The sequence below is a fragment of the Propithecus coquereli genome, unplaced genomic scaffold, assembly GCF_000956105.1.
Source record: "Propithecus coquereli isolate 6110/MARCELLA unplaced genomic scaffold, Pcoq_1.0 Scaffold3, whole genome shotgun sequence".
Taxonomy (NCBI): Eukaryota; Metazoa; Chordata; class Mammalia; order Primates; family Indriidae; genus Propithecus; species Propithecus coquereli.
In genome coordinates this window covers 19,149,321-19,174,421 of record NW_012148618.1, presented here as the reverse complement: position 1 = coordinate 19,174,421, position 25,101 = coordinate 19,149,321, and the positions used below count along the sequence as shown (strand labels likewise).

At 39.3% G+C, this 25,101-nt stretch overlaps 1 protein-coding gene across 1 annotated transcript in view; it reads left to right on the top strand.

Moving 5' to 3' along the window:
* The window catches only part of FBN1 (fibrillin 1), a 228,476-nt gene that overhangs the window by 98,493 nt on the left and 104,882 nt on the right, over positions 1-25,101 (top strand). Inside the window, exons 6-9 of the mRNA XM_012649439.1 lie at positions 6,226-6,423; positions 10,080-10,205; positions 17,579-17,704; positions 22,936-23,094. Coding sequence (XP_012504893.1) covers positions 6,226-6,423; positions 10,080-10,205; positions 17,579-17,704; positions 22,936-23,094 — 609 coding nt within the window. The remainder of the gene's footprint in view (positions 1-6,225; positions 6,424-10,079; positions 10,206-17,578; positions 17,705-22,935; positions 23,095-25,101) is intronic.

Sequence of the window (25,101 nt, the reverse complement as noted above, 5' to 3'; positions counted from 1 at the left end):
TTTTAAAGACAATATCCAGAACGGAAGTGGTGGCTCATGCCTGTAATCCCAGCACTTCAGGAGGCTGAAGCAGGAGGACTGCTTGAGGCCAGGAGTTCGAGACCAGCCCGAGCAAGAGTGAGACTTTGTCTCTATAAAAAATAGAAAAATTAGCTGGGCATGGTGGTGAATGCCTGTAGTTCTGTAGTCCCAGCTACTCAGGAGGCTGAGGCAGGAGGATCTTTTGAGCCCAGGAGTTTGAGGTTGTGGTGAGCTATGATGATGCCACTGCACTCTAGCCCAGGCAACCCAGCGAGACCGTGTCGCAAAACAAAACAAAACAAAACAAAAAATTCAATGTAATAGTATCCAGTCAGGTTTTTGTTATTACGGTTTTTAATATAGAATAATCACTCTACCGTTTTTGAGGGGCAGAGGGTCATTTACTTTTGGAAAAATTCAGAATAATTGCCTTAGAAAACATTACACATTCTGGGTTTTCTGATTGTTTCTTTGTGGTATTATTTACCTTGTTCTTCTATCCCTGTATTCCTTTTCAGCTGGAAGTTAGGTCTGGAAGCTTGATTAGATTAAGCTTTGACCCTTTTGGCAAGAAACTTCATAGACAGTGTTTAGTACTTTGTATTTCATCAAATCAGGAGTCTTAGAAGGATTTCAAAGTGGTCTATTCCAGTGCAATTCTGGAAGAAATTAAATTAACTTTTGGTGTTACTGATGCTAAGTTTGGTCTTTTATTTGGGCCCCAATCGGAGAATCCCCCTGAAATTCCACTCAGGTACAAGCTGCAGCACTGGGCAGGGGACTGGACATGGCATAAGGTCACATATCTCAATGTGCTTTGTAGCACCAGGAGGAGAGAGCCTGGAAATGGGAATTCAATTAACTGTCAGGACAGTGCGTTAGTGGACAATCAGCTTTCTTAAATTTTGACTTTGTTGTTTGGTTTGGCAAGTTCGTAGTTATAATTACTACAGAACATGATAAAGTGCCTCATAATCAGTGCAACACTGTGGAAATGAATACTATTTTGCCATGATTAAAATATCAGTCCTAGTTGAGAGATACTAGGTTATTTTGCACGACAGTGGTCCCAGTGTATGGGCTAGCTTATGTTTCTAAGGATAGACTTTCAGATATGCAGTTAGCTATCTTGCAAACATCTCCAATTAATCATGGAATGTAAGTACTCAATAAAGAGAAAGAAAGAGAGAGAGAGAGACATACAACTCAGAGCTCTAGAAGGCAAAATCACGTTGAGGAGCTTTTGCAAAATATGAATGTCTGGGTCCCAAGCCACCCCTACTGAATCAGATTCCATGGGCAGGCCTGGGAGAGGACAGAGGTAGGGCTCAGACATCAGCATTTTGCAAAAGTTGCCCAAGTGATTCTGTTATGTCCTAAGGTTAAGAATGATTGGTGTAAGAAGTAACAGCAGTTAGGAGACTGATTATGACAATGAAGCTTCTTTGCTTTAACTTTCCTTAGACTAAAAATTCTCTGAACTCCTTCCTTAGAAAGTTATATTGAAATAGCACACATTAGGAGCCTAATGTTTCCCAGGCCATCCTACCTGGGAGAAACAAGCATGCCATGACCCTCTCTGCCATGGATAAATTGATATCTCATTCATTTGTTTGTCATTTTTATGAAAAGAAGGATTTAGAATAATTGGAGCCCAGTGCCCAAAATTACATCCTTGTGCCTTCCCTGCAGTTTGTGGTTTAGTGACTGAGCAAGAGTGACAAGAATTCATTGCACCACAGAATTTTCTTTCCCTGTAAATGATGCATTTGCTTCAGGGTGAAGTCTGATTACGAATGAAAGTGAAATAATGCTGTAGACCACAGCATTCTGAGCTGCAGAGCTGGGCATGAGCTGAGGATCAGAGGCTGCAGACACATGTTGGTCAGAGCCCAAGCCTTGAGGCCAAATCTAATGGGACTGCAGAGCAATCCTTGAGCTAACCACTCAGAATGGGAACATGGAGATGCAGAATTTCCCATGAACTAGCCATACTAGAGTAAGTTAGTTACAAACAATTAAAATTGCATTTTAATTTTGGAAAGCCTTGGCCTGTTGCCCCAGTTCATGAAGGTCTTACAAGGAAGTGATTGTAGAGCAATTTGCAAATAGAAAGTATTTCTAATACTATATTTTCGTTGCATTAGGAATAATGATTTACATTGAAGCCAGGAATGAGTCAGACATTACACAAGCATTGGATTAGGCACATTCCCTGTCTAGTGCTGGGACTATCTGGAAAAAAAAAAAAAGAGTATGTAAATTTAGCTTAATATCACGTAAGTGCTATGGGAATAATTGTAAATAATTGGATTATTAGTAAGGAATTGGGAGTGTGGGCAGATTTCTTTCTGTGGTTAGAGTATTGGACTAAAAACAGCATAACTTTGGCAATCTAAATGAAACACAGGACAAAAAGCACATACCGCCAAATCGGAATGACATTTGAAAACCACGTTAATATAGCACTTACCCTCCAAGAGATTTTTAGATCCAAATCTGTTTCATCCAGATTGTGCTTTTCTCTCTGCAATCAGCAATTTTGATTGAAAATATGGATCTACAAATACATTTACATCCATCTGTACTGTCAAACGAGCCAGTTCTAATTTGTTTCCAAAATCACTTTGTCTGTAAGTGATAAGTATCTAGCACAGAAATGTGTTAAGTCCCATAGATTCTATTCTAAATACTCAAACTATTTGCCAGATATCTAGTATATTTAATAATATGGGTCCCTTTGGGATGTAGAGATGTCTAATGTATGTTATCAGAATTAATAAATGCTATCTCTTTTCTATGTATTTCACATTAAAATGGCAGCAAGTAGTTATTGACCAGGAAAAGTCTTAAAGGTTATTTTTCTTTTTATGAAGATCTTCCAATGAGGAATTCACATCTGAAGTCATGAGCTAGTGTTAGAAAGGACTGAGTCAGATTTTTCCTAGCATTTTGTGGTGTGCCTGGATTTCGCTGGTGTCACTCACAAAACACCATATTTGCATTTACCCTTAACCTTTGCAATCCTCATATGTAAGATAATTCCATAGAGTATCTTGGCAAAATGAGGAGGAAAAACAAATCCAAACAGTGTTAAAGAGAAGATTACAAATTAAAACTCATGTTCCATTACTCTTTATAAAAAAAGATTGAAAATGGCAAGCTAACTCGAATCTGTTGATGATTAAAGCATTTGCACTTGGCTCAGTAAATTAACAGGAAAGAAAGAAACAAGACTAAATTCTCTGTCTTGTTATCTAACATAGAAAGTTCTATTTATCTTTTTTAAATAGAAGATTATGCTGCTGTGATCTTTCTGGTTTCAGATATAAGACATGTATAGCCATAAAAATCTTGATGGCTGTTGCACGAACTAAACATTTTTCATCCTAAAAAGAATTCATCAAAATTTACATTGAACATTATGTGTGATAATGAAGAATTAGAAGCAATTGAAGTGATATGCAGTAAGAAAATTCTTGAATAAGTTATGTTATAACTTGATGGAAAATTATGCAGAAATTAAAATCATATTTTGGAAAAGTGTTTCATTACATGAGAGAAAATGCTTTTGGTAATGTTAAGGGAAAAAACAGCAAGATTTGAAATTGTATATTAAGCAAAATCTTTATTTTGTGATTTAAAAAGGAAAACACACATACATACACATAAAATTACATATGGTAATATAATCACTCTGTAATCGAGGGTTTCTTTAGGTGCAATTACATTTCTTATTTATGTTACAGCCTTTTCCTAATTGTTAAAAGTTATTAATTTTGAATCAGAAAAATGCTTGATAAAATAGTAAAATAGAAAGGAAAACCCAGGTAGCAGAAAGGTATTTATTAAATGCTTATAGGTAATATTAGGAAGAATTGAGCCAAAGAAGTAAGGATGACTTAAATATTCCACTTTATCCACATAGTTACTGCATTTAAAAGCGATTTGATTACAAACTACCATGGTGCTGAGTGACTTTTGTTTTTTTATTGACAGAACAAAATGAGGGCTGAGATTTTATTCAATGGTTCAGCATTTAATATATGTATTCTTCTTTGAATTCATTATCTATGGGAAGAAGATAGCAGGTTTTGAACAAATCTGGCATATAATGTAGAATATTAACTATATCTAGAATTTGACTATTATAAAAGTAAAAGGAAAGCAATAGAGTTAAAATGCATAAACAAAGTAAAAAGACAAATAATAAACTGAAGAAGTGTCAGGAGATAGGGTTAGAAAGTAGGGCCAGCTCAAGCAAAGCCTTAAGGGGAGCAAAGGTCTAAGGCTAGTCTTTTGGAAAGGTAAACTGTTTGTGTTTATCTATTACGCACACAATTTTTGGCCTGTTTGCATATCGCTTGTACTAGTATTTACTTAATATTTTTTAAAAATTGAATTAAAGGTTTTTTTAAATTCACCTTCATCATAACAAACATATCTGTTAAATCATGAGTCTGGTATGTTTATTCTTTTTTGTAATGCAAATTGAAATTAATATAAGACTATAAAAATAAGGCAACCCAAAATCATCTTGCATCCCATGAGTGAGACACATAGCACACTTTGGTGAACACTTTCATAGAGGGAGAGAGATGTGGACATTTTGACCATCCTGTCTGTCTCTCAAGTGCTACTATAACTTGGGTTTGGTAGTCCTCTTGATGTACTTGACTGGTGTAGAGTTTTGTTTTTGGAATTCCTGAGAAGGCTGGTCTTACTTCCTGGGCATTAGGGCAATGCCATTTCTGCAATGCCATTGACCAGAGGTGGTGCATTCCAGACAGCAAGGGAGAGTGAGGAAGAGCATTTAGTGATGGGGACCAGAGATGCAGTGCTCAGATGAGGTCATAATTCCAAGGGAGGAGTTGGAGTGAGGATGCAAGAGAAAGAAAACAGGAGAGAACACATGGGATAGAGGGATGTCAGCTATCGCCAAAACACTGTTACAATCCAGACTGTTCAGTCTTGCTGGTACTGTAATGAACAGTTGTTGTTGGTGTTTTATGAGCTACTTAAAAAGAGAAGAAAATAAAAATGGAAACATAACCCAGTGATTTCATTAGCACAACCCATGATTTTGATAAAACTGTGGTCAAAGGAACTTACTGGTATCATTTAGTCCATCCTTAGACTCACAGGGAACACTCTGCCTCCACACATGTGAAAATGACACGAGAAAGCATGCATGTGTTGGGTAGTGGATAGGAGCTGGGAGCCATGATTCCCACCCCAGCCCAACCTCCATTATCTGTCAAGGCCACTGTAGGACAGAAAGAGGGATTATGGCCCTGATTTCTCTCACAGGGAAGGCTGTGAGGACAGCCTGGCTTTGGCCCTCTGTGCTCACTACATCTTTATCTTTCTTGTTGGCTGCTAAGTCCAGACTGACTTTCTCCCCTGTACCAAAAGAGGTAAAAAAAAAGGAGGCCTCTGATCTTATATCTGGTGGTGGGACCGCTGTGCTTGGAAATTCTCTTGTGGCCTTAGCTTATCTGTGTTTGCTTTAAGATGATCCTTTTGCCCAGGGATTGTAATGATTTCAGACCAATGTCCTCAATCTTTATATTAAATGCCTAATGTGTTCTGTATGAGTAAATTTTTAAAAAAATTTAGTTTCCTTATTTTTGTGTTTGAAATAAGGTAGACCAAACCCAAAAGAAAGATAATCATTTCTCTTTTTCAAGGAACTTCCAGGAAGAAGGTGCCATGACTTGCCTCACTGCAAATTTTGAAATTCTTTGCTTTCTCCAACCTAAATAACAATAGGCTAGGTGCTAGAAGCTCTATGAAAGCAAGGATTTAGTCTCTTTTAATCACTGAAGCATCTATGTCAGGCATAGGGGCTGATTTGGTGTAGGCACAGATACATTTTCTTGAGTGATGAGTGGATAATAATATTACTGTTATATTTATACAGCAATTAACAGTTGCAAAGAGTTTTCCATGAGTTCACCTGATCCTCACAATGCCATCTTTTTCAAGTGGACAGGAACCGATGTTTTTACGCTCATTTTATAGGTGAGGGGTTCAGTGGTAGAATGTTTGGCCCAAGGCTTTACGCGGAGTCCGTGATGTGCTATTCAATCTCTGAAATCCATATGTAGATTTGAAGTCAAACAAGATGGGGTACACCTGTTCCTCCGTGTGATGGGTCTTGCTTTTCTGGATTTTCATGAGATTCTTATTCTTTATTTTCAGATTACAGGACAGGCCCCTGTTTTACTGTGGTCAGCAACCAGATGTGCCAGGGACAACTCAGCGGGATTGTCTGCACAAAAACGCTCTGCTGTGCCACAGTCGGCCGGGCCTGGGGCCACCCTTGTGAGATGTGTCCTGCCCAGCCTCACCCCTGCCGCCGCGGCTTCATTCCAAATATCCGCACGGGAGCTTGTCAAGGTAAACCCCGGCTGATGGAGTTATTAATGGATTAATATTTACTCTGGAGAGCCATTCTCCAATGAAGTTGAAGAGAATGGAAAAGTAGTGTCAGAGACATAACTTCGCAATTTCGCTGACTGCATAATATCCAGCTAAGGCATTAGGAACGTGGCTCACGAGAGAGCCGCTGAAGTCTTACCGGAATTTTCCTTGCCAGCAGTTCCCCCCCTGACCCCAGAGGTGTTTTCATGTACCTCTGACTGCAGGGGTGGTGTGATTCTGTTTACAGCAATGCTGTGCCTGATGGCAATGCTGTGTAGAAACACAAAGCAAGACTTGTGAACAAGGTAGTTGATGTTTTTCTTCATTTTTTTTTCTTCGTTTAAAACTGTTAGAGTTCCTCTGCCTCATGGGTTGTACTTAATTGACCTGAAGAAAATTGTTCCTCTCGACATTTTACATGCTACATTATGCATTTTTTTTTACAAGTCCGAAATAAATTAGGATTTGTTTCACAGTTTTAAATATCCCCAGATGTCGCCCGCTAGCTGCTTCTCCTGCTTCCCATAGAAGCCCTTACTCTGTTTTTGGCTTTTACTCCTGTTCTTCCAGCTGTACAAATTCTTTTATTGTCTGGATGTCTGGCAGGAAACAGGAGGAAGTGAACAGAGGCAGCTCCACACTAAACTGATGGGATTGAAAACTCCCAGGCTATATCTGTTTCCTTTAGACCTCTTCGGGGCTTGCTTTCTTTTTTTTTTTTTTTGTTAGCATGTTACAATATTTTCAGAAAATTTGGAATATGCTATTCTGAAGCAAATAGAGAATAGTTTGCTTTTGTTCTATATGTTAATTCTAAGGGCAATATGCAATAAGACAGAACTTGAGCTTAGGCAGCTCCACACTAAACTGATGGGATTGAAAACTCCCAGGCTATATCTGTTTCCTTTAGACCTCTTCGGGGCTTGCTTTCTTTTTTTTTTTTTGTTAGCATGTTACAATATTTTCAGAAAATTTGGAATATGCTATTCTGAAGCAAATAGAGAATAGTTTGCTTTTGTTCTATATGTTAATTCTAAGGGCAATATGCAATAAGACAGAACTTGAGCTTAGTCACACAGTTCTGTGGGTCTCCAATAAATTATACTTTGATAAATCCCAATTCTGATGTGTTGGTCCTGGTCCCTGGCTTCCATGTACAGCATACAGCTCCTTCGTATGCCCTTGAATGTGTCCTTCTGAATGGCAGGAGAAGCAACAAGTCACTTTGAAACCTTAGAATTATAAACAGATGAATTATAGGATTTTATACAATTAAGAGTACGTTTAGTTCTTCTTATTTTTAGTGCCTTATGATTTTTCTCATTCTTAGAAAGTCCCAGTGAGTTTTGGAGAATTTGTTGGTCTTGGGGTTATAAAGTTAGCAAATGCCCATGAACTTGTTGACAGTGACCAGAAACCCAGACTTCAAATGCCCAGCTGCCCATCAGTGAGTCGAGGTCAGAGTTTAGGGCACTAACAGAATTTGGGGAATGGAATGAATGGGGCAAGGGAAGAGGCACCTTCCCTGCAGCTTTGCTCTTTATTTCATACCGTCTGGATTTTTCCAGTGTTTGCTTCCTGTGGCTTCCTGACTCTGCTATTCAACATTCAAGGGGGAACAAAAGGTTTTTTATAAGACAATTTTTGAAAACTCATAGAATCAAAATGGCAGTTATATTGCCATTTTGACAATGAAATTCTGCATGTTTGGTTGGTTTTTTTTTTCCAGAGAGATTCTGCCATCAGCCTGGGGCTCGCTCTCCTTGCTGGTGTTCCCAGTCCTTGGGCCAGATGTGAGGGGCTGTGGGAAGATGAGTTCATAAAGGAACGTATTCTGTCTTCAGTCTTGTGATATTCAGCCAGTGGAGAACTGCCCTTATCTATATTTCCTACTGGCCAAAAATCATGATCAAGACATCTAGTTTTGCCTGTATGTAAAGTCTTGATTTCAAAGAACATTTTAATAAACATACTCAACATATTAAGAGAATAGAAAATTCTGGTCTAAGACAAAACTGAAATTGGCTAGAGAACATAATCTAATTCTATTTCACATATAGCCCATCATTTGTGGGTCAAGACATTCCATTTGAAAGAGTCAGTGTCACTTTTATCACAAATTATTTCTTTAGTATCCCTTTTACTGTGTGCTGACTTTTCTCAAGGATGCAAGTTGAGATCTTACAAACAGCAATCATGTTTTGCTTCATTCGATGAAGAGTGAAGCTAACGAGTACACTTGGCTTCCAGATTTCAAAAAGAACACTCTCTAAAGGAGAAGACAAAATGTTGGACTGTTTCCTTGGGGTCTTTATTAAATCAGACTTTTCTGTGTTTCGAATGAAGAGATGGAAAGAACGTACCTGTACTTCTACAATCTTTATAACTGAATGTAGCCTGGGAGGATTAATTTTGTTCCTGGAAGGTTCATATTTGGGGTTATGAGTAGGGCCACAAGTTAGTCCTTAGCTGCCTGGGATACAGCAGTGAAGAAAACAAAGTGCCTGCTGTCTGGAAGCTTATGTTGAAGACAATCAATTTATAAAACAAAACAAACAGGCACATTTTAGGTCAGTCGGTGCCTGTTTGGAAAAAAAACCAAGCAGGGTAAGGATGATGAAAACCAGGGCGCAGGTGTTGCTGTGGGGCTGTCCAGGGAAGGGCTGGCTGCTAAAGTGGCACTGGAGCAGAGACCTGCAGGATGGGACAGCATGAGCCCTGCAGCTCTCTGGAGGAAGAATATTCTAGGCCAGGGGCAACCACTACAGAGCTCTGAGGCAGGTGCATGCTTGGCTTATTTGAGGAATCCAGTGTGGTGGGAGAGGAGCAAGAGAGGGAGGAGGGTGGGAGATGAGGCCAGAGAGCAGAGGGGTCATGTGGAACTTTCTGGGACTTAGCATGGACTAAGTGGGGAAGGACACGATTTGACTTACCTTTAAAAAGTTCCTTCTGATGCCTGCTCAGTCAGCAAGGTAAGTCTGCAGCTGAGACAGCGAATTCGCCTGAAGATCCCTCTCGCTTCTTGGTCTAACTTTCTGAATTGTTTAGTTTTTACTGGGCAAGACAGTTCTCCAGAATGTAAGGTTAACATTTTCTACTTCATTTGTACAAAAGCTTTAGCTGTCTCATGTCGTCTGAGTGAACTTAAGTAAATTGTGTTTTAACTAAATCAGTCAGTACAACTCTTAAAGATAGTTTCATTATGGAAATGTATTTTGATTTTTAGGATTTCTTGAGTAACTTTGATTATTACTACCAATTGGGAGATAAAAATAAGTCAGTGAACAATGGCCTATTAATCATAGTATTCTTGTACTTTGCAGCATATGCAGTAAAACCCACAAAAATTAGTACAAATATTCTCTTCTACATGAGGGAAGATGGAAGGTGGGAAAATAAAGAATACTTGTGTCTTCTTATAGAACATTATTGACTAAACTATGCTAATATAATTTATTTTATATAATATAATTGTGAGAAATAGTTTCTCTTATTATATTCCAAGTGTTGTGATGGACAAATAACTCATTGATACACATATGGTAATATAATTGTGGACAAACTATCACATTTTCTTCTGCAATGAATTTTATATGAATATTTTTTTCTGTCTTTCCTCTAAAATCTGACAGATGTGGATGAATGCCAGGCCATCCCTGGGATCTGTCAAGGAGGAAATTGCATTAATACTGTTGGGTCTTTTGAGTGCAAATGCCCTGCTGGACACAAATTTAATGAAGTGTCACAAAAATGTGAAGGTAAGAAATCTCAAGCTTTGCAGTTAAGGGAGGAGGGCAGGCAAAACTCCACATCAGGGACAAGCTTGTTTGCTAATTATTCTTAAATCCTTTGTCTTTGTCATCCCCATGAATGTGTAAATATAATATTCTTACCAGGAATAATATGCCTTTGTGCTATTGAGCCAGAAAAACCTTGCAGCTTTTTCCACTTTTATAGACCCCAAATAAGAGGTCCATCTGAATCAAATTAAATATTAAAAACATGAAATATTTTTGAACCAATATTTGGTTTAAAATGTTCAAGACACATGTTTTTACATAGTTCTAGAGACATAAATTTAAACTTGGTCATTAGATATCATTTGGAATGATGTATCTTCTGATGTTTTTCTGGTTAAAATGCATGTTTGATTTTTTTATGCGTGCAGGAGGGAGATCTATTAACTCTTATATTTATGCTCCTAGTACATGCTTACGATTTTCTTTTCTGGGGGATAATATATACCTATTAAATGAAAATTTGTTAATGTTTGTCAGACAGAAAAGTAACTTGAGGTAAATTTTTATATTTGCATTTAGTTTATGGATTTAGAGCTTCTAAAAATGTATATATAGAGGATGTATTTATATTCACCCCTGCTGCTATTTGCCAAAAAGAGGCCTGGCTTCCAAGTGCAATAATCATTTTTTAGTGAGAGCAAAGCATCCAAAAAATAAGTAGGCAGCATCAAACTCTCTTTTCTGTGACGAGTGCATGTAACTTATATATGGTAATATCTGACAGCAGCGTAACATTATTCTCAAGGCTACATCACTTACCAAGCTCAGAAAAGAAACTTTTTCCTTCAATCTTAACTCACTCTACCTGGTGTGATCTGAGGCTTCATTTAGATGTATGAATTTTTTTTTTTTAATATTTTCTGTTGTATATATGGTCCTAGACTTCCTCAGTGAGGAATAACTTATTCTAAGTTACTTGTCCGGGTTCAGATCATTAGCTTTTGTTGGTTTCCACAGTCTATCATACAAGCGAAAGACAGAGTTAAATTTAAGGTGCCATTCATAAATTACGTGCAAGACATTTCATCTTTACTTGCCCTGAAACTGAATAGTCTAACTCTGATAGAACTAGCTTTATGGGTTGGAGTTGTTTTTACGTTACTGATCATCATAGAATTTGTAATTGATATGCGTTCTTGAACTTGTTACAGTTATTTGAGGTAGTTGGGAAAAATACTTTAGTTCTTTCTGAAGAAGTAGGGCATCTTACAAACATTTTAAGTTTCAAAGAACAATAAAGTTGACTCTCAGTAAGCCAATGTATTTTAGAAGTTGTATTGTAGATGTAAGTTTGAAGCAGAGTTTTAATACTGAAAGGGGCAAAGAACTCACCTAGTTCCACCCTTTAATATTATACATTAGGGAACTGTGTCTTGGGTATGTTAATTGCCCTGTCTGAGGTCATTTAGATAGTGCTAAAATTGACCTCTTTTGACTGACACTTTGGTGCTTGTTGAGTCATATTACATTGTCTTCTTTCCTAGATGAAAGTTGTCACCTCTACTTTAACAACTATATTTTCTAATATTTGTGACTAGTTAAAATATTTTGGCATGGATTTTCAGGTACTATCATATATACATTTTTATGACATTAATAAGCTATTAAGATTTATCATATGCAAAATTCACATTAACAAAGGATTGATTTTGTCTTACATTTTAGGCTTTCTGAGTTTAATCTCTTCAGCTTCAAAATATATAGTTGGCTTCAAGATTTAGGGCAATACACTCCGTCTGACTTGTTCAGTCTGTGTTTTGTCTTCTGGAATTATGATAGCTTCCAGCCTGAACCAGATTGATTTTTGTCTCTTGTTTTCCACTCAGACCAATCAGTTAACAGTCAGAAATGGTCTGTGGATGTGGACTAGACAGAAGATTCAGATTTAATGCTCAGACTGAAAGAAAAATGATTCAAATCCTATTATTAATGCTAAGAAACCTATTATGGTGTACCCAATGGACCTAAAATTCATTCTAAGAATTACTTAATCCTTGTCACATACAAAAAAATTTTTTTTGTCCAGCTACATATTGAAGTCAGTAGCAAGATAAAAACAGAATACTTTTGGCTAGACCTTTTTTTTTATTCTTTTGCCATTTACTATTACATTAAATTTAGATGATTTTTTTTCTCCTTTTTAATTTTTTTATGCAAAATCAATATTAGAAGGGAATGTCCTCTGAGTACTATCTGTCCTCTGGCCTGGAGGCTGGTGTGAGCATTGTTGACCTGTCTTACTTTGGTAGAAAAGTAATCAGAAAGTCCTCTGAGACTCTCGGTGAACTGGGTCCACTCCTTCAATTCCCGTGCTCTTTTCCACTTACTGGGCCTCACGATGGAAGTAGCATAACTGTGCGCATGGGTGGATCTCTAGATGGTCAGTAGAGGGAACCTAGAAAATCTGGCTTACGACCAGTGGAAAGACTATAGATCCCATGTGTACCCTAGGAAGATGGTTGGGTGCAACAGTGGGGTTCTGTGCCCTTGTAAAGATTACTCTGGTGCCTTTACCATTACGCTGCCTGGCTTTTTAAATGTATCTTTCTCTTGACATGGAGAGGAAGAAATTGGGTACTTTTTATAGTACTTTAGAAAAGCAATTCAAGCAAATTGGTTTTAGCAAATTCACAAGATGCTAACCTTCACTTCCTCATATGAGAGATAGCTCTATTCAATTTGCTTTTCATGAGATCTTCCTTTTGTACAATTCTCCCTTCCTTCCTAAAATATCCCTCCTTACTCAAAATGTAAAAAAAAAAAAACTGTTGCAGACCAAGTTTTGTATAAATACATACAATTTGGGTACATTTGAAATACAAATTAACAAACTGAAATGATTAAATAACAATTATTAAATTTTTATACATTTAAGAAGAAAAAGATTGAGATTTATAGCTGTGATTTGAGAAAAAGGGAAACAGAGTTCATGCCCACCTTCTTTGTTGACTTTTCCGATTACGGTAGAGTGTGCACACTGAACGAACACGAGCCTTTTCCTTTTGGAAACCAAGTCCATATTTGCATAGGTTACTGTGGGAGGAAATTAAGAAATAAAAAGTGTAATTAAGGGATTAAGTTTTATTTCTGGAAGAAGTCCCTTGGATTCCTAATTAACCACTAATATTTTGGGATTTAGATTATCGTCAGCCCAGCCTTTAGCAATTATAATAGCACTGCATGATGCGAAGGACCTTTTTGAAATTGTGGCTCTTAAACCCATGCATTCCCTAACACGTGAGCCAAAACCCTCAGTACTTCCCCTTTCCAAAATAATGGCATGTTTATCTGATGGCTGCTTACTATTAGGGGCTCTTATCCTCTCAGGCACCAAGGAGAATCCCTGGGGCTGCCTAACTCATTGTCACAGATGGGGCTCCATCCCCTGCAGCTGGCTGCAGGCCCTTGACTCTTACTGTTCAGGCAGCTCTACAGTTAGAGGGACAAAATCTCTGTGCCCTGGAAACAAGGTAGACCTGGCCGTAGTACTGGTAACGTCTCTAATCCTGTGTGATCTTAGACAAGTCAATTACCAACTCTGAGTTACTTTAACTTTCAAATGAGGAAGTTGAACGAGGTGGTATCTGGGGGTTCTTTCCAGTCCCACAGTCTGGATCCCATCTTTACACTGTCATTATTTTCAAGTTGCGCTCAGACAACTGACGCTGCATGAATAAGAAACCATGAAAGCTGGCATATGTGGTGTGACTATAAAATAGTATGGCTGGTGTTTTTCTCTTCATGACTTAAATAATCAGCTTGTTTACTTCTTAGCCGCGTGCTTTATACTGAGTTGTGTTTGTATAATAAAACGGAGTTAATCTGAAGGCTAGGTGGCATTCACAGTCATTAGTGTCAGATGTTACTTTGAAACAGCTGCCACATTTTTACTTTTTTTTGCTTCACTTTGTTAGTAATCTAGACAGGATCAGGTTAACTGTTTTTTCCTGTCAGGTCCACGATCTTGGATGGAGCTTGTGAAAGGCTGAGTGTCCCAGTGATGCCTATCCCAGAACCGAGACCAAACTCCATCCATCTGCCCTCCACCCTCCTTCCTTTCCCACTGCTAGAGGAGCCCCAGGGTAGGGAAGCAGCCTAAGGATGGGAGGAATGCCCAGGGAAAACAGAGGACACAGAGGGAAGAACAAGAACACAGCACAGGGCAGCAAATAGGGAGGGAAGGAACCTACCGTTGTGTCTCTTCCGAGGGTCAGCAAGAAGCCACGGGGGACATGGGCAGCCACCAGGGGATAGCTGCTTCCCAGCAACTCTGCCTCACCCCTCCTGCTTCAAGGAAGCAGGCAGAAGTGTCCAGAACACAGAAATGGCTCTTCCCAGTCAAGCCCCGCTCCCCAGCAGACCTCCCCACCTGATTTACTTTTACAGCTGGCATTTGATACAGCGTGACTTACAGAAACTCTGGGAAAGTCACCATTCTCAAACTCTCTCTTACTTGGGATGCCTGAAATTCTGTTAAAAGGGAATAAACACAGAGTGGTGGTAAGAACTGGAGAAATAATAAATTAATCTGAATGAGTTTCAAAGTGCGAGTCACTCCAATTCAAATGTCTTCTTTTGGCGTTTTACCGTCAGGAACTTCCACCACGGCCTGGTAATGAGATCAGGACTTTTGCTGTTATCCTTATGAAGCCGTGGGTCTGAGAACCAAGGTACTTTAGGAAAGTAGAAAAGCACTAGACACCTGAAAGAAAAAGTGTGTGTTGTTGAGGAGGGGACCTTTTAAGGGGAATTTGATGTCATTTAAGCTCCTTCAAATTTAATACTTTGGCCTAGTCCTGTTTTATCTTTACCTGTGTGAAAATCAGGGAGGGGTGCACTATGACCTATATTCTGACCCGCTGGCCTTTGAAAGCATGCAACTTGGTGGAAACTCCTCCTACGCCCTACTCCAAACCCCTGCCAGTTGAATACTTGGGTTTAGCATCACTTTATGAACAATGAGCCCCTTTGCTCTTATTTCAGGTTTTAGTCATGTCCATTTTCTGAAGGCCTCCGTGTAATGCAAGAGGCATGCCTGGGCACCAGAGTTGTAGAATCAGATCCTGTGATGATACGTGTATTGTGTGGGTTAGACGAGTTGACACACAGAAAGCATTTATACGATGCTTGGTATGCTGCACATTCGCACTCTTGGTATTATTGTTGTTGTTATTGTCATCTTCAATAAAGGGTCCAAATCTAACCTACCCAGTGTATAAAAGATGTTTCTCCTATCTTACCAAAGTTAATTCCATTTTTAAAATAATTTTTTCTGATATATGCTGTCACTTAACCTTTCTGGATATTGATGTATGTTAAGTGGCCTTAATAAGGCCTTAATAAGGCTGGTAGCAGTTATTTATATTGAAAAAATTTTTTTAATAAATAGTCTCTTTACACAATCTTTGGCAGGTGTTATATGATTCAACTATTAACTATTACGGACACTTTGAGAAGAGTATATTCTTCTTAATACCTTTGAATTATGTCTTCCTCTATCCTTAAATGAGGTTTTGAATCCTGTAGGCTTTTCAGTATACTTGTGTTAAGTAGAGGTGTGGCTGGGGAAATACAGAGGATCCAGGTTGAAGAACCATTCTTAAAATATACCTTGAGATATCATGCTGGTTCTAGAACCTTAGGCTCTGCCCTTCCCAGTTTTTCTTCATGACTCTTTCACTGACTCCAGTGAAATTTACTCATATATCTGTCAGAATAGAATATGCACCTTTACTATTACACAGCTTCATAATGACAATGCTGTTTATGTTAGCATTGACTCTAATATAAGCCATGAAATACTGTTTGGTTTAGCATTTAGCCTAGCATAGAAAAATGGTGATTTTGCTTTTAAAAAGGTTAACCTTGCATGTAAACACTGTCACTGCTGCCTTTTTGACTAACAGGGTGAACTTGAGTCAGAAGATACTTGAATCTGGTCCACTTAGAGTTCTATTTTGTTTTATAAATGAAGAGCAGTACTTAGAGTGGAGAAGAAATGTTCTTATTTTGAGGTTGTAAGCCTTTCCAGATTTCAAGGGTGTCAGCCTTGCCATTGCAATACTCCCAGGAGGCTTGGGTCCAACCTCACTTCTCCATAGGTCAGTACAGAAAGCCCTACTGGTCTTAGAGATGAGGCCATGCGGATTCCCTGTGCCCTGAGGTCACTTCTAGCCTAAATAGGAAGTTCTCAATTTTCTATCTCCTCCTACTGGTGCCATATCTGTTGACATTTGTTAGTGTGTGGGTTGGGCTATAGAAAACCTCCCCTTGAAGAAGATGGTCAGATTTGTCCTAAGGGACTTTTACTACTTCCTTGGAGGGCAACAGTGGTGTCAGGCCTTGAGGGCTAACCCCAACTATAGCCTGTGTAGCATTCAGGATGTTTACTAGGGGATGTCCTTGGGATCGATGCCTGTAGATGAGAAGTGGAGGAATCAAGAGTGTGCAAATGAAGCAGGTGAGCTTTGGTGCAGCCCAGTGAGAGCCTCGGCTGACACGAGAAGGAAATGAGTGGCCTTCAGAGTTGTACCCCATTGGGTTGAGATGATCAAACCTTTATCCCTCCTCCACAACTGCTCTTCAGGTGTTGAGTGCCTGGGAAGGGTGTGACCTCAGGTAAGGTGGATCTCTGTGGCTCAGGCAATCCTTGAAGGGGCCAAGAACCAAAGGCTATCTGCTGACAGCATTGCCAGCAGCTTGGGCACCCAGTCTTTCCTTGAAGGGGGTCAGTGTGGAGCACCCAGTGTCCACCACAGTTCACTCACAGAAAACCATCCTAATCGTAATTTGGGTGCCATTGAGAACACCAAGTTGATACTGTCTACCCTTAGACTGGTCACCCAAGTTGGCCAGGTCTTGGCACTCAGACCAGAAGGTCTTTTCTGTAGGATTTCAACATCTGCTTTGTGGAAAATAGGTTGAAACGAAATACAGTAAGTGATGCAGCAGAATATAGAACATGTAGTAGAGGAGTTTAACTCGATGCAAAACATGGAAACAAAGGGGGAAACAAAATTATAAAATAAATGACACTTGGAATATTAGCATGCTGTGGTTACTTGGTGAAACAACAGTATCCAGTTTTAGATTTTAAAGGGGATGATTTTATTTTGCTCTAATCTCTTGAATTTGGTAAGTCCCTTGGTAAATCTGTGCTAGGAGAAGCAGCACCTACTCTTTGAGTTGATTATTCTCTATGTAACTTTTACTTTGTAAAGATGGATGTTTCTAGGGACATGATTTGACTAGTGTTGACATCTGAATCCTTGTAATGATGAACAGTTTTGTACTATGTTCTACGAATACTGAAACTCTTATTTATGTTCCAGATATTGATGAATGCAGCACTATTCCTGGAATCTGTGATGGGGGCGAATGTACAAACACAGTCAGCAGTTACTTTTGCAAATGTCCCCCTGGTTTTTACACCTCTCCAGATGGTACCAGATGCATAGGTAGGTTTAATTACAGGCAGCATGCATGATTTGTACAAATCGGTTCCATAATGAACATCTTTCTAAACAGGTTTGTTAAGGGGGCTATATAATTTATTACGTGAGGTAAAGTGTACATTTATCGAAAGGTGTTAAGCAGTTGAGCGCCCTCTTCAAGAACAGAGGCACCTTGTGGTCTTGTTTTGGGATTTTTTTGCCTCCTGTAAAAGAGGGATGCTCCAAGAGACCCTACAGATATCCTTGATCTAGAAATTAACATTGCAGTTATGCAGCATCAAACCTTGAAGCCACCCCGAACATCTGTCTCTTTTTACCCCACCTTCAGTCATTTCCCGGAACCTGTGTTAATTTAGGCCTGACATTTTGCAATAATCTCTTAATTGGTCTCCTTGCTTTCTGGCTTCTCTATAATCCATCATGTCAGATTTGTCTGCCTAAAATAGTGCTTTGATTAAATAACACTCTTGCTCAAAAACCTCTGGTAGTTTTCCATCAGGACTTGGAAATCAGTGGTTCTCAGTCTGTGTCCAGTAGGTCCTTCAGGTGCTGCGTAGTGTCCCAGGGCTGCAGGGAATGCAGAAGAGGACAGTGGAAGGGGGCAGGGCTCCTGTCCCCAACCCCCCACTCCAGGTGTGGCAGTTCTGCTTTTATTTGTTGTGAGCGTTAAAGTATCAGTTGATCAATTGATCAATCAATCAAATTGATGTAAAGTATCAATTAAATAAGGGGTTGTGTGGTTTAAAAAATAGATTTGAAAAGTGCTAGATTCGATGATTGTTAAGACTTCCTTCAAAGTCCAGTATTCTAGATGAAGATTCAAATGCCAGAGTGCACACCCTGATAGTTAAGGGGCTTCATTCTGTGATCCTCTCCCGACCTGCTAACCTGTCAGCACAGTCCTGGCTCCTCACCCCCAAATGGGCCGTGCATTTGGGTTCCTACATGTCTTTAATCATAGATGGTTCACTACTGAGAACACTCTTCTTCCCAATTCCAGCCCCCTTTCGTGCTTCTGCTCAGGTTATTATGTATCTTTGAGGACGTCCCAGATCAGCTTACTTAAAAGCAGTTTCTTCCTTACCTGAGGATGTGCTTCTCATAAATGGCCTTATAGGGAAATTTCATGTGTCTGTATATTTTAGTCTTTCTAATTAAGTTGTAATTTCTGTTAAAGACTAGTAACTACTATCCTTGAATCCCCGGGGTTCTCAGCACACTTCCTTGCGTGCAGTAGGCACTCAAGTATTTGTTAAATATCAAAACGAGTAATTCGTTATTATTAGGGCAAAGCTAGGAATCCTGTGGCACGTAGCCTTGGGGAAAGATGAAGGCTGTCTTTTCCTCTTTGTTTCTGGTCCATATTTTCAAAAACATTCAGCTTCACATCTTCACCACAGGCCATGATTTCAGACCAAAACTGAATTGCACTTGAAATTCTGAATTCCTTTGTACTTAGTCACATATAATAAAAGCTAAGGGCAGTCTCTTACGGTTGACATTTGAATAAGTACAACTAGTGAGGGAAGCGTATCTGGACTTTTCCTTAGAAACAGCAGTGGTGTCTGGATTGCCTAATTTTCCGTAATCTATCATAGACACTGGCACTAGAGTGAAAGAATGGCAAGTGCAATTCATGTAGCTTCTTTTTCTTCCCAAACTGTCCTGATTAGCACATGACCACCATGATTGATTAGCTGAGAGATAGATGAGAAGCTTTTCACGGCCAGACTATAGGTAGATTCTTTTTAACCCTCAAAGAGAACCCTAAACTCCATGAAAAGAATTAGAATACATTCACATATCAGATGGTTTACATTTTAAAAAATCTTTTCTTTTTATCAGATATATCCATACTAACCTTTTATGAAGGAGGAAGGGAAGGGAGCTAAGATTCATGGATCACCTCCTAGGTGTGAAGTATTTTATGTAAATTATCTGACTTGATGTTTGCAGCAGTATCCTGGATGGGAAGTGGCTGAGATTGAGAGAGTTTAGGTAAATAATTCGGTGCAATTGCTCATGTGGGTAACGGGGGAGGGAGCTGGGATTCTGAGTGCACAGCCCAGGCTTGCCCCCATTGCCCTGCCCATCAGCACCCATGCAGTCACTTCTCTCTTGCCACACCCCTGGGCAAGCAGTTTCTTCTTCCTTCAAACTTTATGGTACCAACAATTAGCAACTTGTTATATAAAATGACGTTTCAGCCTTCCCTAACGCTCATATTTACCCCCATGGAAAACCACAGAGATTCCCAAAATTATCCCTAGTGGCAAGAAAATGCAGATACTCCCCAATTTATAAACAAATCCAAGGTTTGTTTGTAAGCTGGTTGTTTGGAATTAGTAAATCTACCCAATAGAAAACCCCATATGTAGATGGTGGTATGTGTTATCTTCCTTATACATCTCTTCTAAGCATGAAATTCCAACTCTCACCTTCGGCCACCATATTCGGAGACTCCCAGACCTCCATGGCCCGGCACTCCCTTTGTGCTCTAAGTTCTTGCAGTATTATCTTATTTTTTGTATTGTGATCTTCCTTTGGCAATTTATATTACTCTGTGTAGGGTTGTCTTTTCATATTGGTGTATTTTCTCTCTTCAGCTCCCAGGAGTCAAAGATACGCTGTCCTTAGTTTGGGCCTCACGGCTCCTGGCTCCTGGTTGGACACAACCATGTTAATGATTGGTTAGGAGAAGCCTCTTGCCAGGCTAGGATGACTTGCAAACACCCATTTAGTCCATCATATATTTGTTTTGATATAATGTGATTTCTGGGTCCTGTGAGTAAGGACCAAGAGATTCAGAAGGGGAGGAAAGAGGAAGGTTTCCTACTCCTTTTCTGACAGATGTCTTGACAAGGGCGGATTTAAAATGGAGGGAAATTGTCTATGGTTCCTTCTACTTCCCTTTATATCTCCAGATCCTGACATTCTTAGCTCCAGTAGGTCTTCAGATTATCCCTAAAGCCACCTGTTACTCTGGCCAAGTGATCCAGCTCCAGAGCAGCTCCCACTGACTGTGGCACTGCTATCTAATGAAGGGGAAAACTTCAAGCTGGTGTGCCCAGTGGGGTCAGTTTCTCCACGTGGGTCCTGCTTTCCAGTTTTTTCCTTGCTTTCCTTATTAGCCCATGTATCTTCTTTAAAATTGTAAGTTGTGTAAGTGTGCGTTTTTAACAAAAATTCTTCTTCAGCAAAAAAAGAAATTAGCAAAGTGATTATTGTATGTGCAGGTGCCGTTTGTAAATCAGGGACTGCCAGGAACCCAAACTCAACTTGTAATTTTTCAGCCCCAACATTCACCATTTTGATCAAGAGTCTGTGACTTACTGATTTAACATGTAAGTCAGATGGGCAATAACATAGTATCATAGTTAATTTGCAAAATAATAGACATTAGCCCATTAAGAGTTTGCCATTGGCAGCTGTAGGTACCAGTTTTGCTCTGAAAGATAGCCCCTGCTGAAAATTATATATACAAATTTCATAATTTGGTCAAATGTTTATACTGGGTTTTGACCACCAAATTCATTTGAAGCTGGGATATAAGCCAGTTTTGAATCTCTTCCCATTCTGAATAGCCTTTGGTTTCCATGCCCAAAATATTTACCAATTCCCAAATACATAAAGTATTAGTGGCTTTAAGGCATTGCAAATTAGAACGTAGGAAGTTCTGTTTCTTCACCTTCTTCATGGGGGAGGTGCCACCTATGGCTTCACAGAACATACTTGTCTGCATGCCCTCTCCAGCCGTTTATCCTGGACCAGGCTGTAATAAAACTTGTTCTGCCTCTTTGCTGAGACTATTAGTCTGACCAGAGATGCAGGAACTGGAACCACAGAAAAATTCTGGAAAGCACATTTCTACTTGCTAGTGGTTTTAAGTACTTTTTGGAAATAATCTTGTATCCTTTAAAGTTGACCCATAATTTTCTTTTATGGTCTGTCTAGGTTTGTTTTAGCCTTCTTCACTTGATGTTAATGATTTAAATGTTTCTAAATTAGCCTTGTTTTTATTTTATTTCATTATTACTTTATTGAAGCCCTCAAGATTTGAAGCCTTGGTATTCTTAAGAATGATGTAGATAACAATTACAGGTATGGTCCTCTGTGAGCAAACTTGGTATTTAATATTCAGACTTACAGGAAACATAGGGATGGATTTTGGGCTATAAAAAAATATTCACTTTACAAAAGGATTTGCCACTTATATTCCTTTAAATGTCAAGCATATTTAAAATATTATTTACTTTTCAAAATATGAACTGCACAGAGATAGGTTTTATTGAAGAGAGGTACACCCTCAACATATGGAAGGTAGATAAAGGTGTTTTGCACTTTGCTACCTGCCTTCTCTATTCCATGGTAATATCTCCAAGGCATATGGAGCAGTTAGGTTTTTCCTGTGTCATGAACTCTTTTTGGTAGCCCAGAGTTGTACTGCAGTGTGTCAGATGTTGTCATGACAGTCAGACATGATGTAACCCAATAAAAGTGATACATAGAAATGTGTCTTACCATGTTGCTTTGAGAAGATACCTTTCTGCCAAAAACTTCCTTCTAGAGTTGTATGCTATAGAACTAAGAACTTGGAATCATATACATTTTGAACTTGTAAATAATTAGCGCTTTATAAAATCTGTTAGGGGCCTAGGACAAAAGGGAATCTTGATGAATAAACATTGGATCTGAATGCAAAGTAGCTCATTCCTTTAAAAAAAAGTTTCACATGTGTGACTCACAGTTGCAGACTGAAAAATAAGAATGATCTTTTAGAAATGTAGACTACAGCACAGACTTAATGTTGTTTTAAAATAGATTTATATAAATATTTGCCTAAAATGGCTCGAATTAAGTAGTTTGAAACCAAGGACAACCCAGTCTGTCTTCAGTATAGAGACATGTCTTTATAAATAATTAACTGTCACTGCCAGTGATTTTCTTAGTCTCTCTTTTCCTGTGGCACATGTGGTTTTAATCATCCGTTCCCACCTTGGGTATGGAATGTGGGACTTCAGCCAAGTGCACCAGCACACAGGGGCAAAAGGTGTGAGACAAGGGATTTCTGACGGAGCATGTTCTTGTGCGGCGCTCGCAGCTTCCCTTCCAGGGCAGAAGTGTGAGTTAATCCTGCCGCAGCCCGAGTGTGAAGTGCGGAGGTGCCGGGCCAGGGGGGTGTTGTTACAGGTTTGATATCAGTGATATGTATATATGTTTCTTTGTCCTCTCAGATGTTCGCCCAGGATACTGTTACACGGCTCTGGCAAACGGACGCTGTTCTAACCAGCTGCCGCAGTCCATAACCAAAATGCAGTGCTGCTGTGACGCTGGCCGGTGCTGGTCTCCAGGGGTCACTGTCGCCCCCGAGATGTGTCCCATCAGAGCCACTGGTAAGAGCCCTTCCAGTTATCTGTGGATTATCCCAACCCAACCCTCACAAGCCCAGGGGCAATGTGTGTGATGTCGGTGTAATGGAAACCCAGGTAAATGAATAGATTCCAGAAAATATAAGAGATGACATCCAGGGAAATTTCCCCAGATAATGAATAGGGAAAATGCAGAGATCTATACAAATAGTACTGTTTTCAGGTACTGCTTCTTACTTAGCTTGCTTATTACCATTGAATGGGAACCTTTTCTGGAAATACTTGCTCTCTCTCACTCTCACTTGAGTACTCAGTGGCTCTCATGCAGTACTCAAAAACTCAGCCCTTTCAGAACTTTTCAGGTGAGTGACTCATTTCCTTTTTCCCTAACATTGAACTCTTTCCTCTTCCTCGTTGCTAAGTCCTGTTGATTTTTTCCTTTCACAATTTCTCTTTTATCTGTCATATTCCTTCTATTTCCATTAAAAGCTTATTTTTTCTAGTCTGGACTGTAGCAGTCGCCTCCTAAGTGGTCTCCAGGCCATCCACAGGTGCCACATACCTTTCCCAAAGTATAACTCAATGAAGTTCAGTCAAAAAAAATTATGTCTGGAGAAAATGTAGACAAAGATGTCCAGAAAAATTTCCCCAGGATGAGCTCAGGCAATATCCAGTGGTCCAAGTCAGTCCATTTCTTGCAAAGAAAATTTTGCTGTTTAGCATAGCATTTAAAGTCCCCAAATCTGATGCCAGTTCATCTTTTAAATGTTGCTCTTTATGGTAGCTTTATTTTCTAGTTAAATTTTATGATTGAGTTTTCCTCGAAGGCATTCTGAGCATTTTTAAATTCAATCTGTTCTTTTATCCTAAACCTTTTTCCCAGTTCAGGTCCTTACTGCCACCCTTGCCTGTTATATATCCTCTTGTTATATATCCACTCAAACACGACCTGATACACGAATGTCCCAAGATAACCACTGCTGGAAATTCTGCCTTTTTCCTTGTGCTCCGTGGTTCTGGTGTGTGCTGTCGCGATGGTATGAATCCATACTGCTGTGCTTCATGGCTATGCGTGTTCACATATTGCTTTTTTACTAGTTGGTAAATCTCAGTAGGAGATGTCATTCATCATCATAGTCCCATATCTCTCATGCTTTTTCCACTTCCACAGTACTTAGCAAAATCTTGCTTATAGAAGGCAGTTAAGTATAGTGAACAACTTGTTTTATTAATAAGTAACACCTTTCCCGCCAACTGAGCATATTTCAAAACATCATGTTGTACACAATAAATATATACAATTTTATTTGTTAATTAAAATAATAAATAAATAAAACCCACCTTCTTTAGTTCAGTAGGGGACCATTTAGTAAGTCACTGTTTAGAAGCACATGACTTCCCTCTAAGACATATGGCTTGGGTACCAGGAGAATCGCTTTTTAAATGCATATGCTAACATAGGAATCAGCCACCCTGATGTGGATTCCTTCCTGTTTTGAGGCCTTGAATAGAGGAGAGAGGACTAGAGCAGGTTTAGGTGCCTGCAGGAGGACCTGCTTTGGGACTGATGGGGCAGAAGACCAGGTTCCTGTGTGTGGCTTTGCAGGGAGCTACTCTTCCATATGTACCACTGAAAGATGCACCACCGGGAGGTAGCCTAGGACAAAGCAGATTGTTAGAGCAAACTAACTTGCAGGTAGGTTTTTGTTTGCCCAACTGTTCCAGTACCAGTGCTATGTAGTTCTGGGCTCTTAACTTATGGAGATGATACAGGAAGGATTTTAGATTGGTCAGTTTTTCACTCTTAAAAGAAAATTGGCATCATCTCTGAGTTAAATGAAGATAGAAAAGATGGACAAAGCTGAACAAAATTATACTCCAGGTTGCTGATCCTGAATGTAAAGGGGCTCATGGGAAAGTTATTAATCTGTAGGAAGTAGGGGGGAGTATAGGATCCAGTCTGATAAACTTTCCTAGAGAGGTTAACATGAATTTACTGACATGCTTAAAGTAAAATACCCACCTCATTAG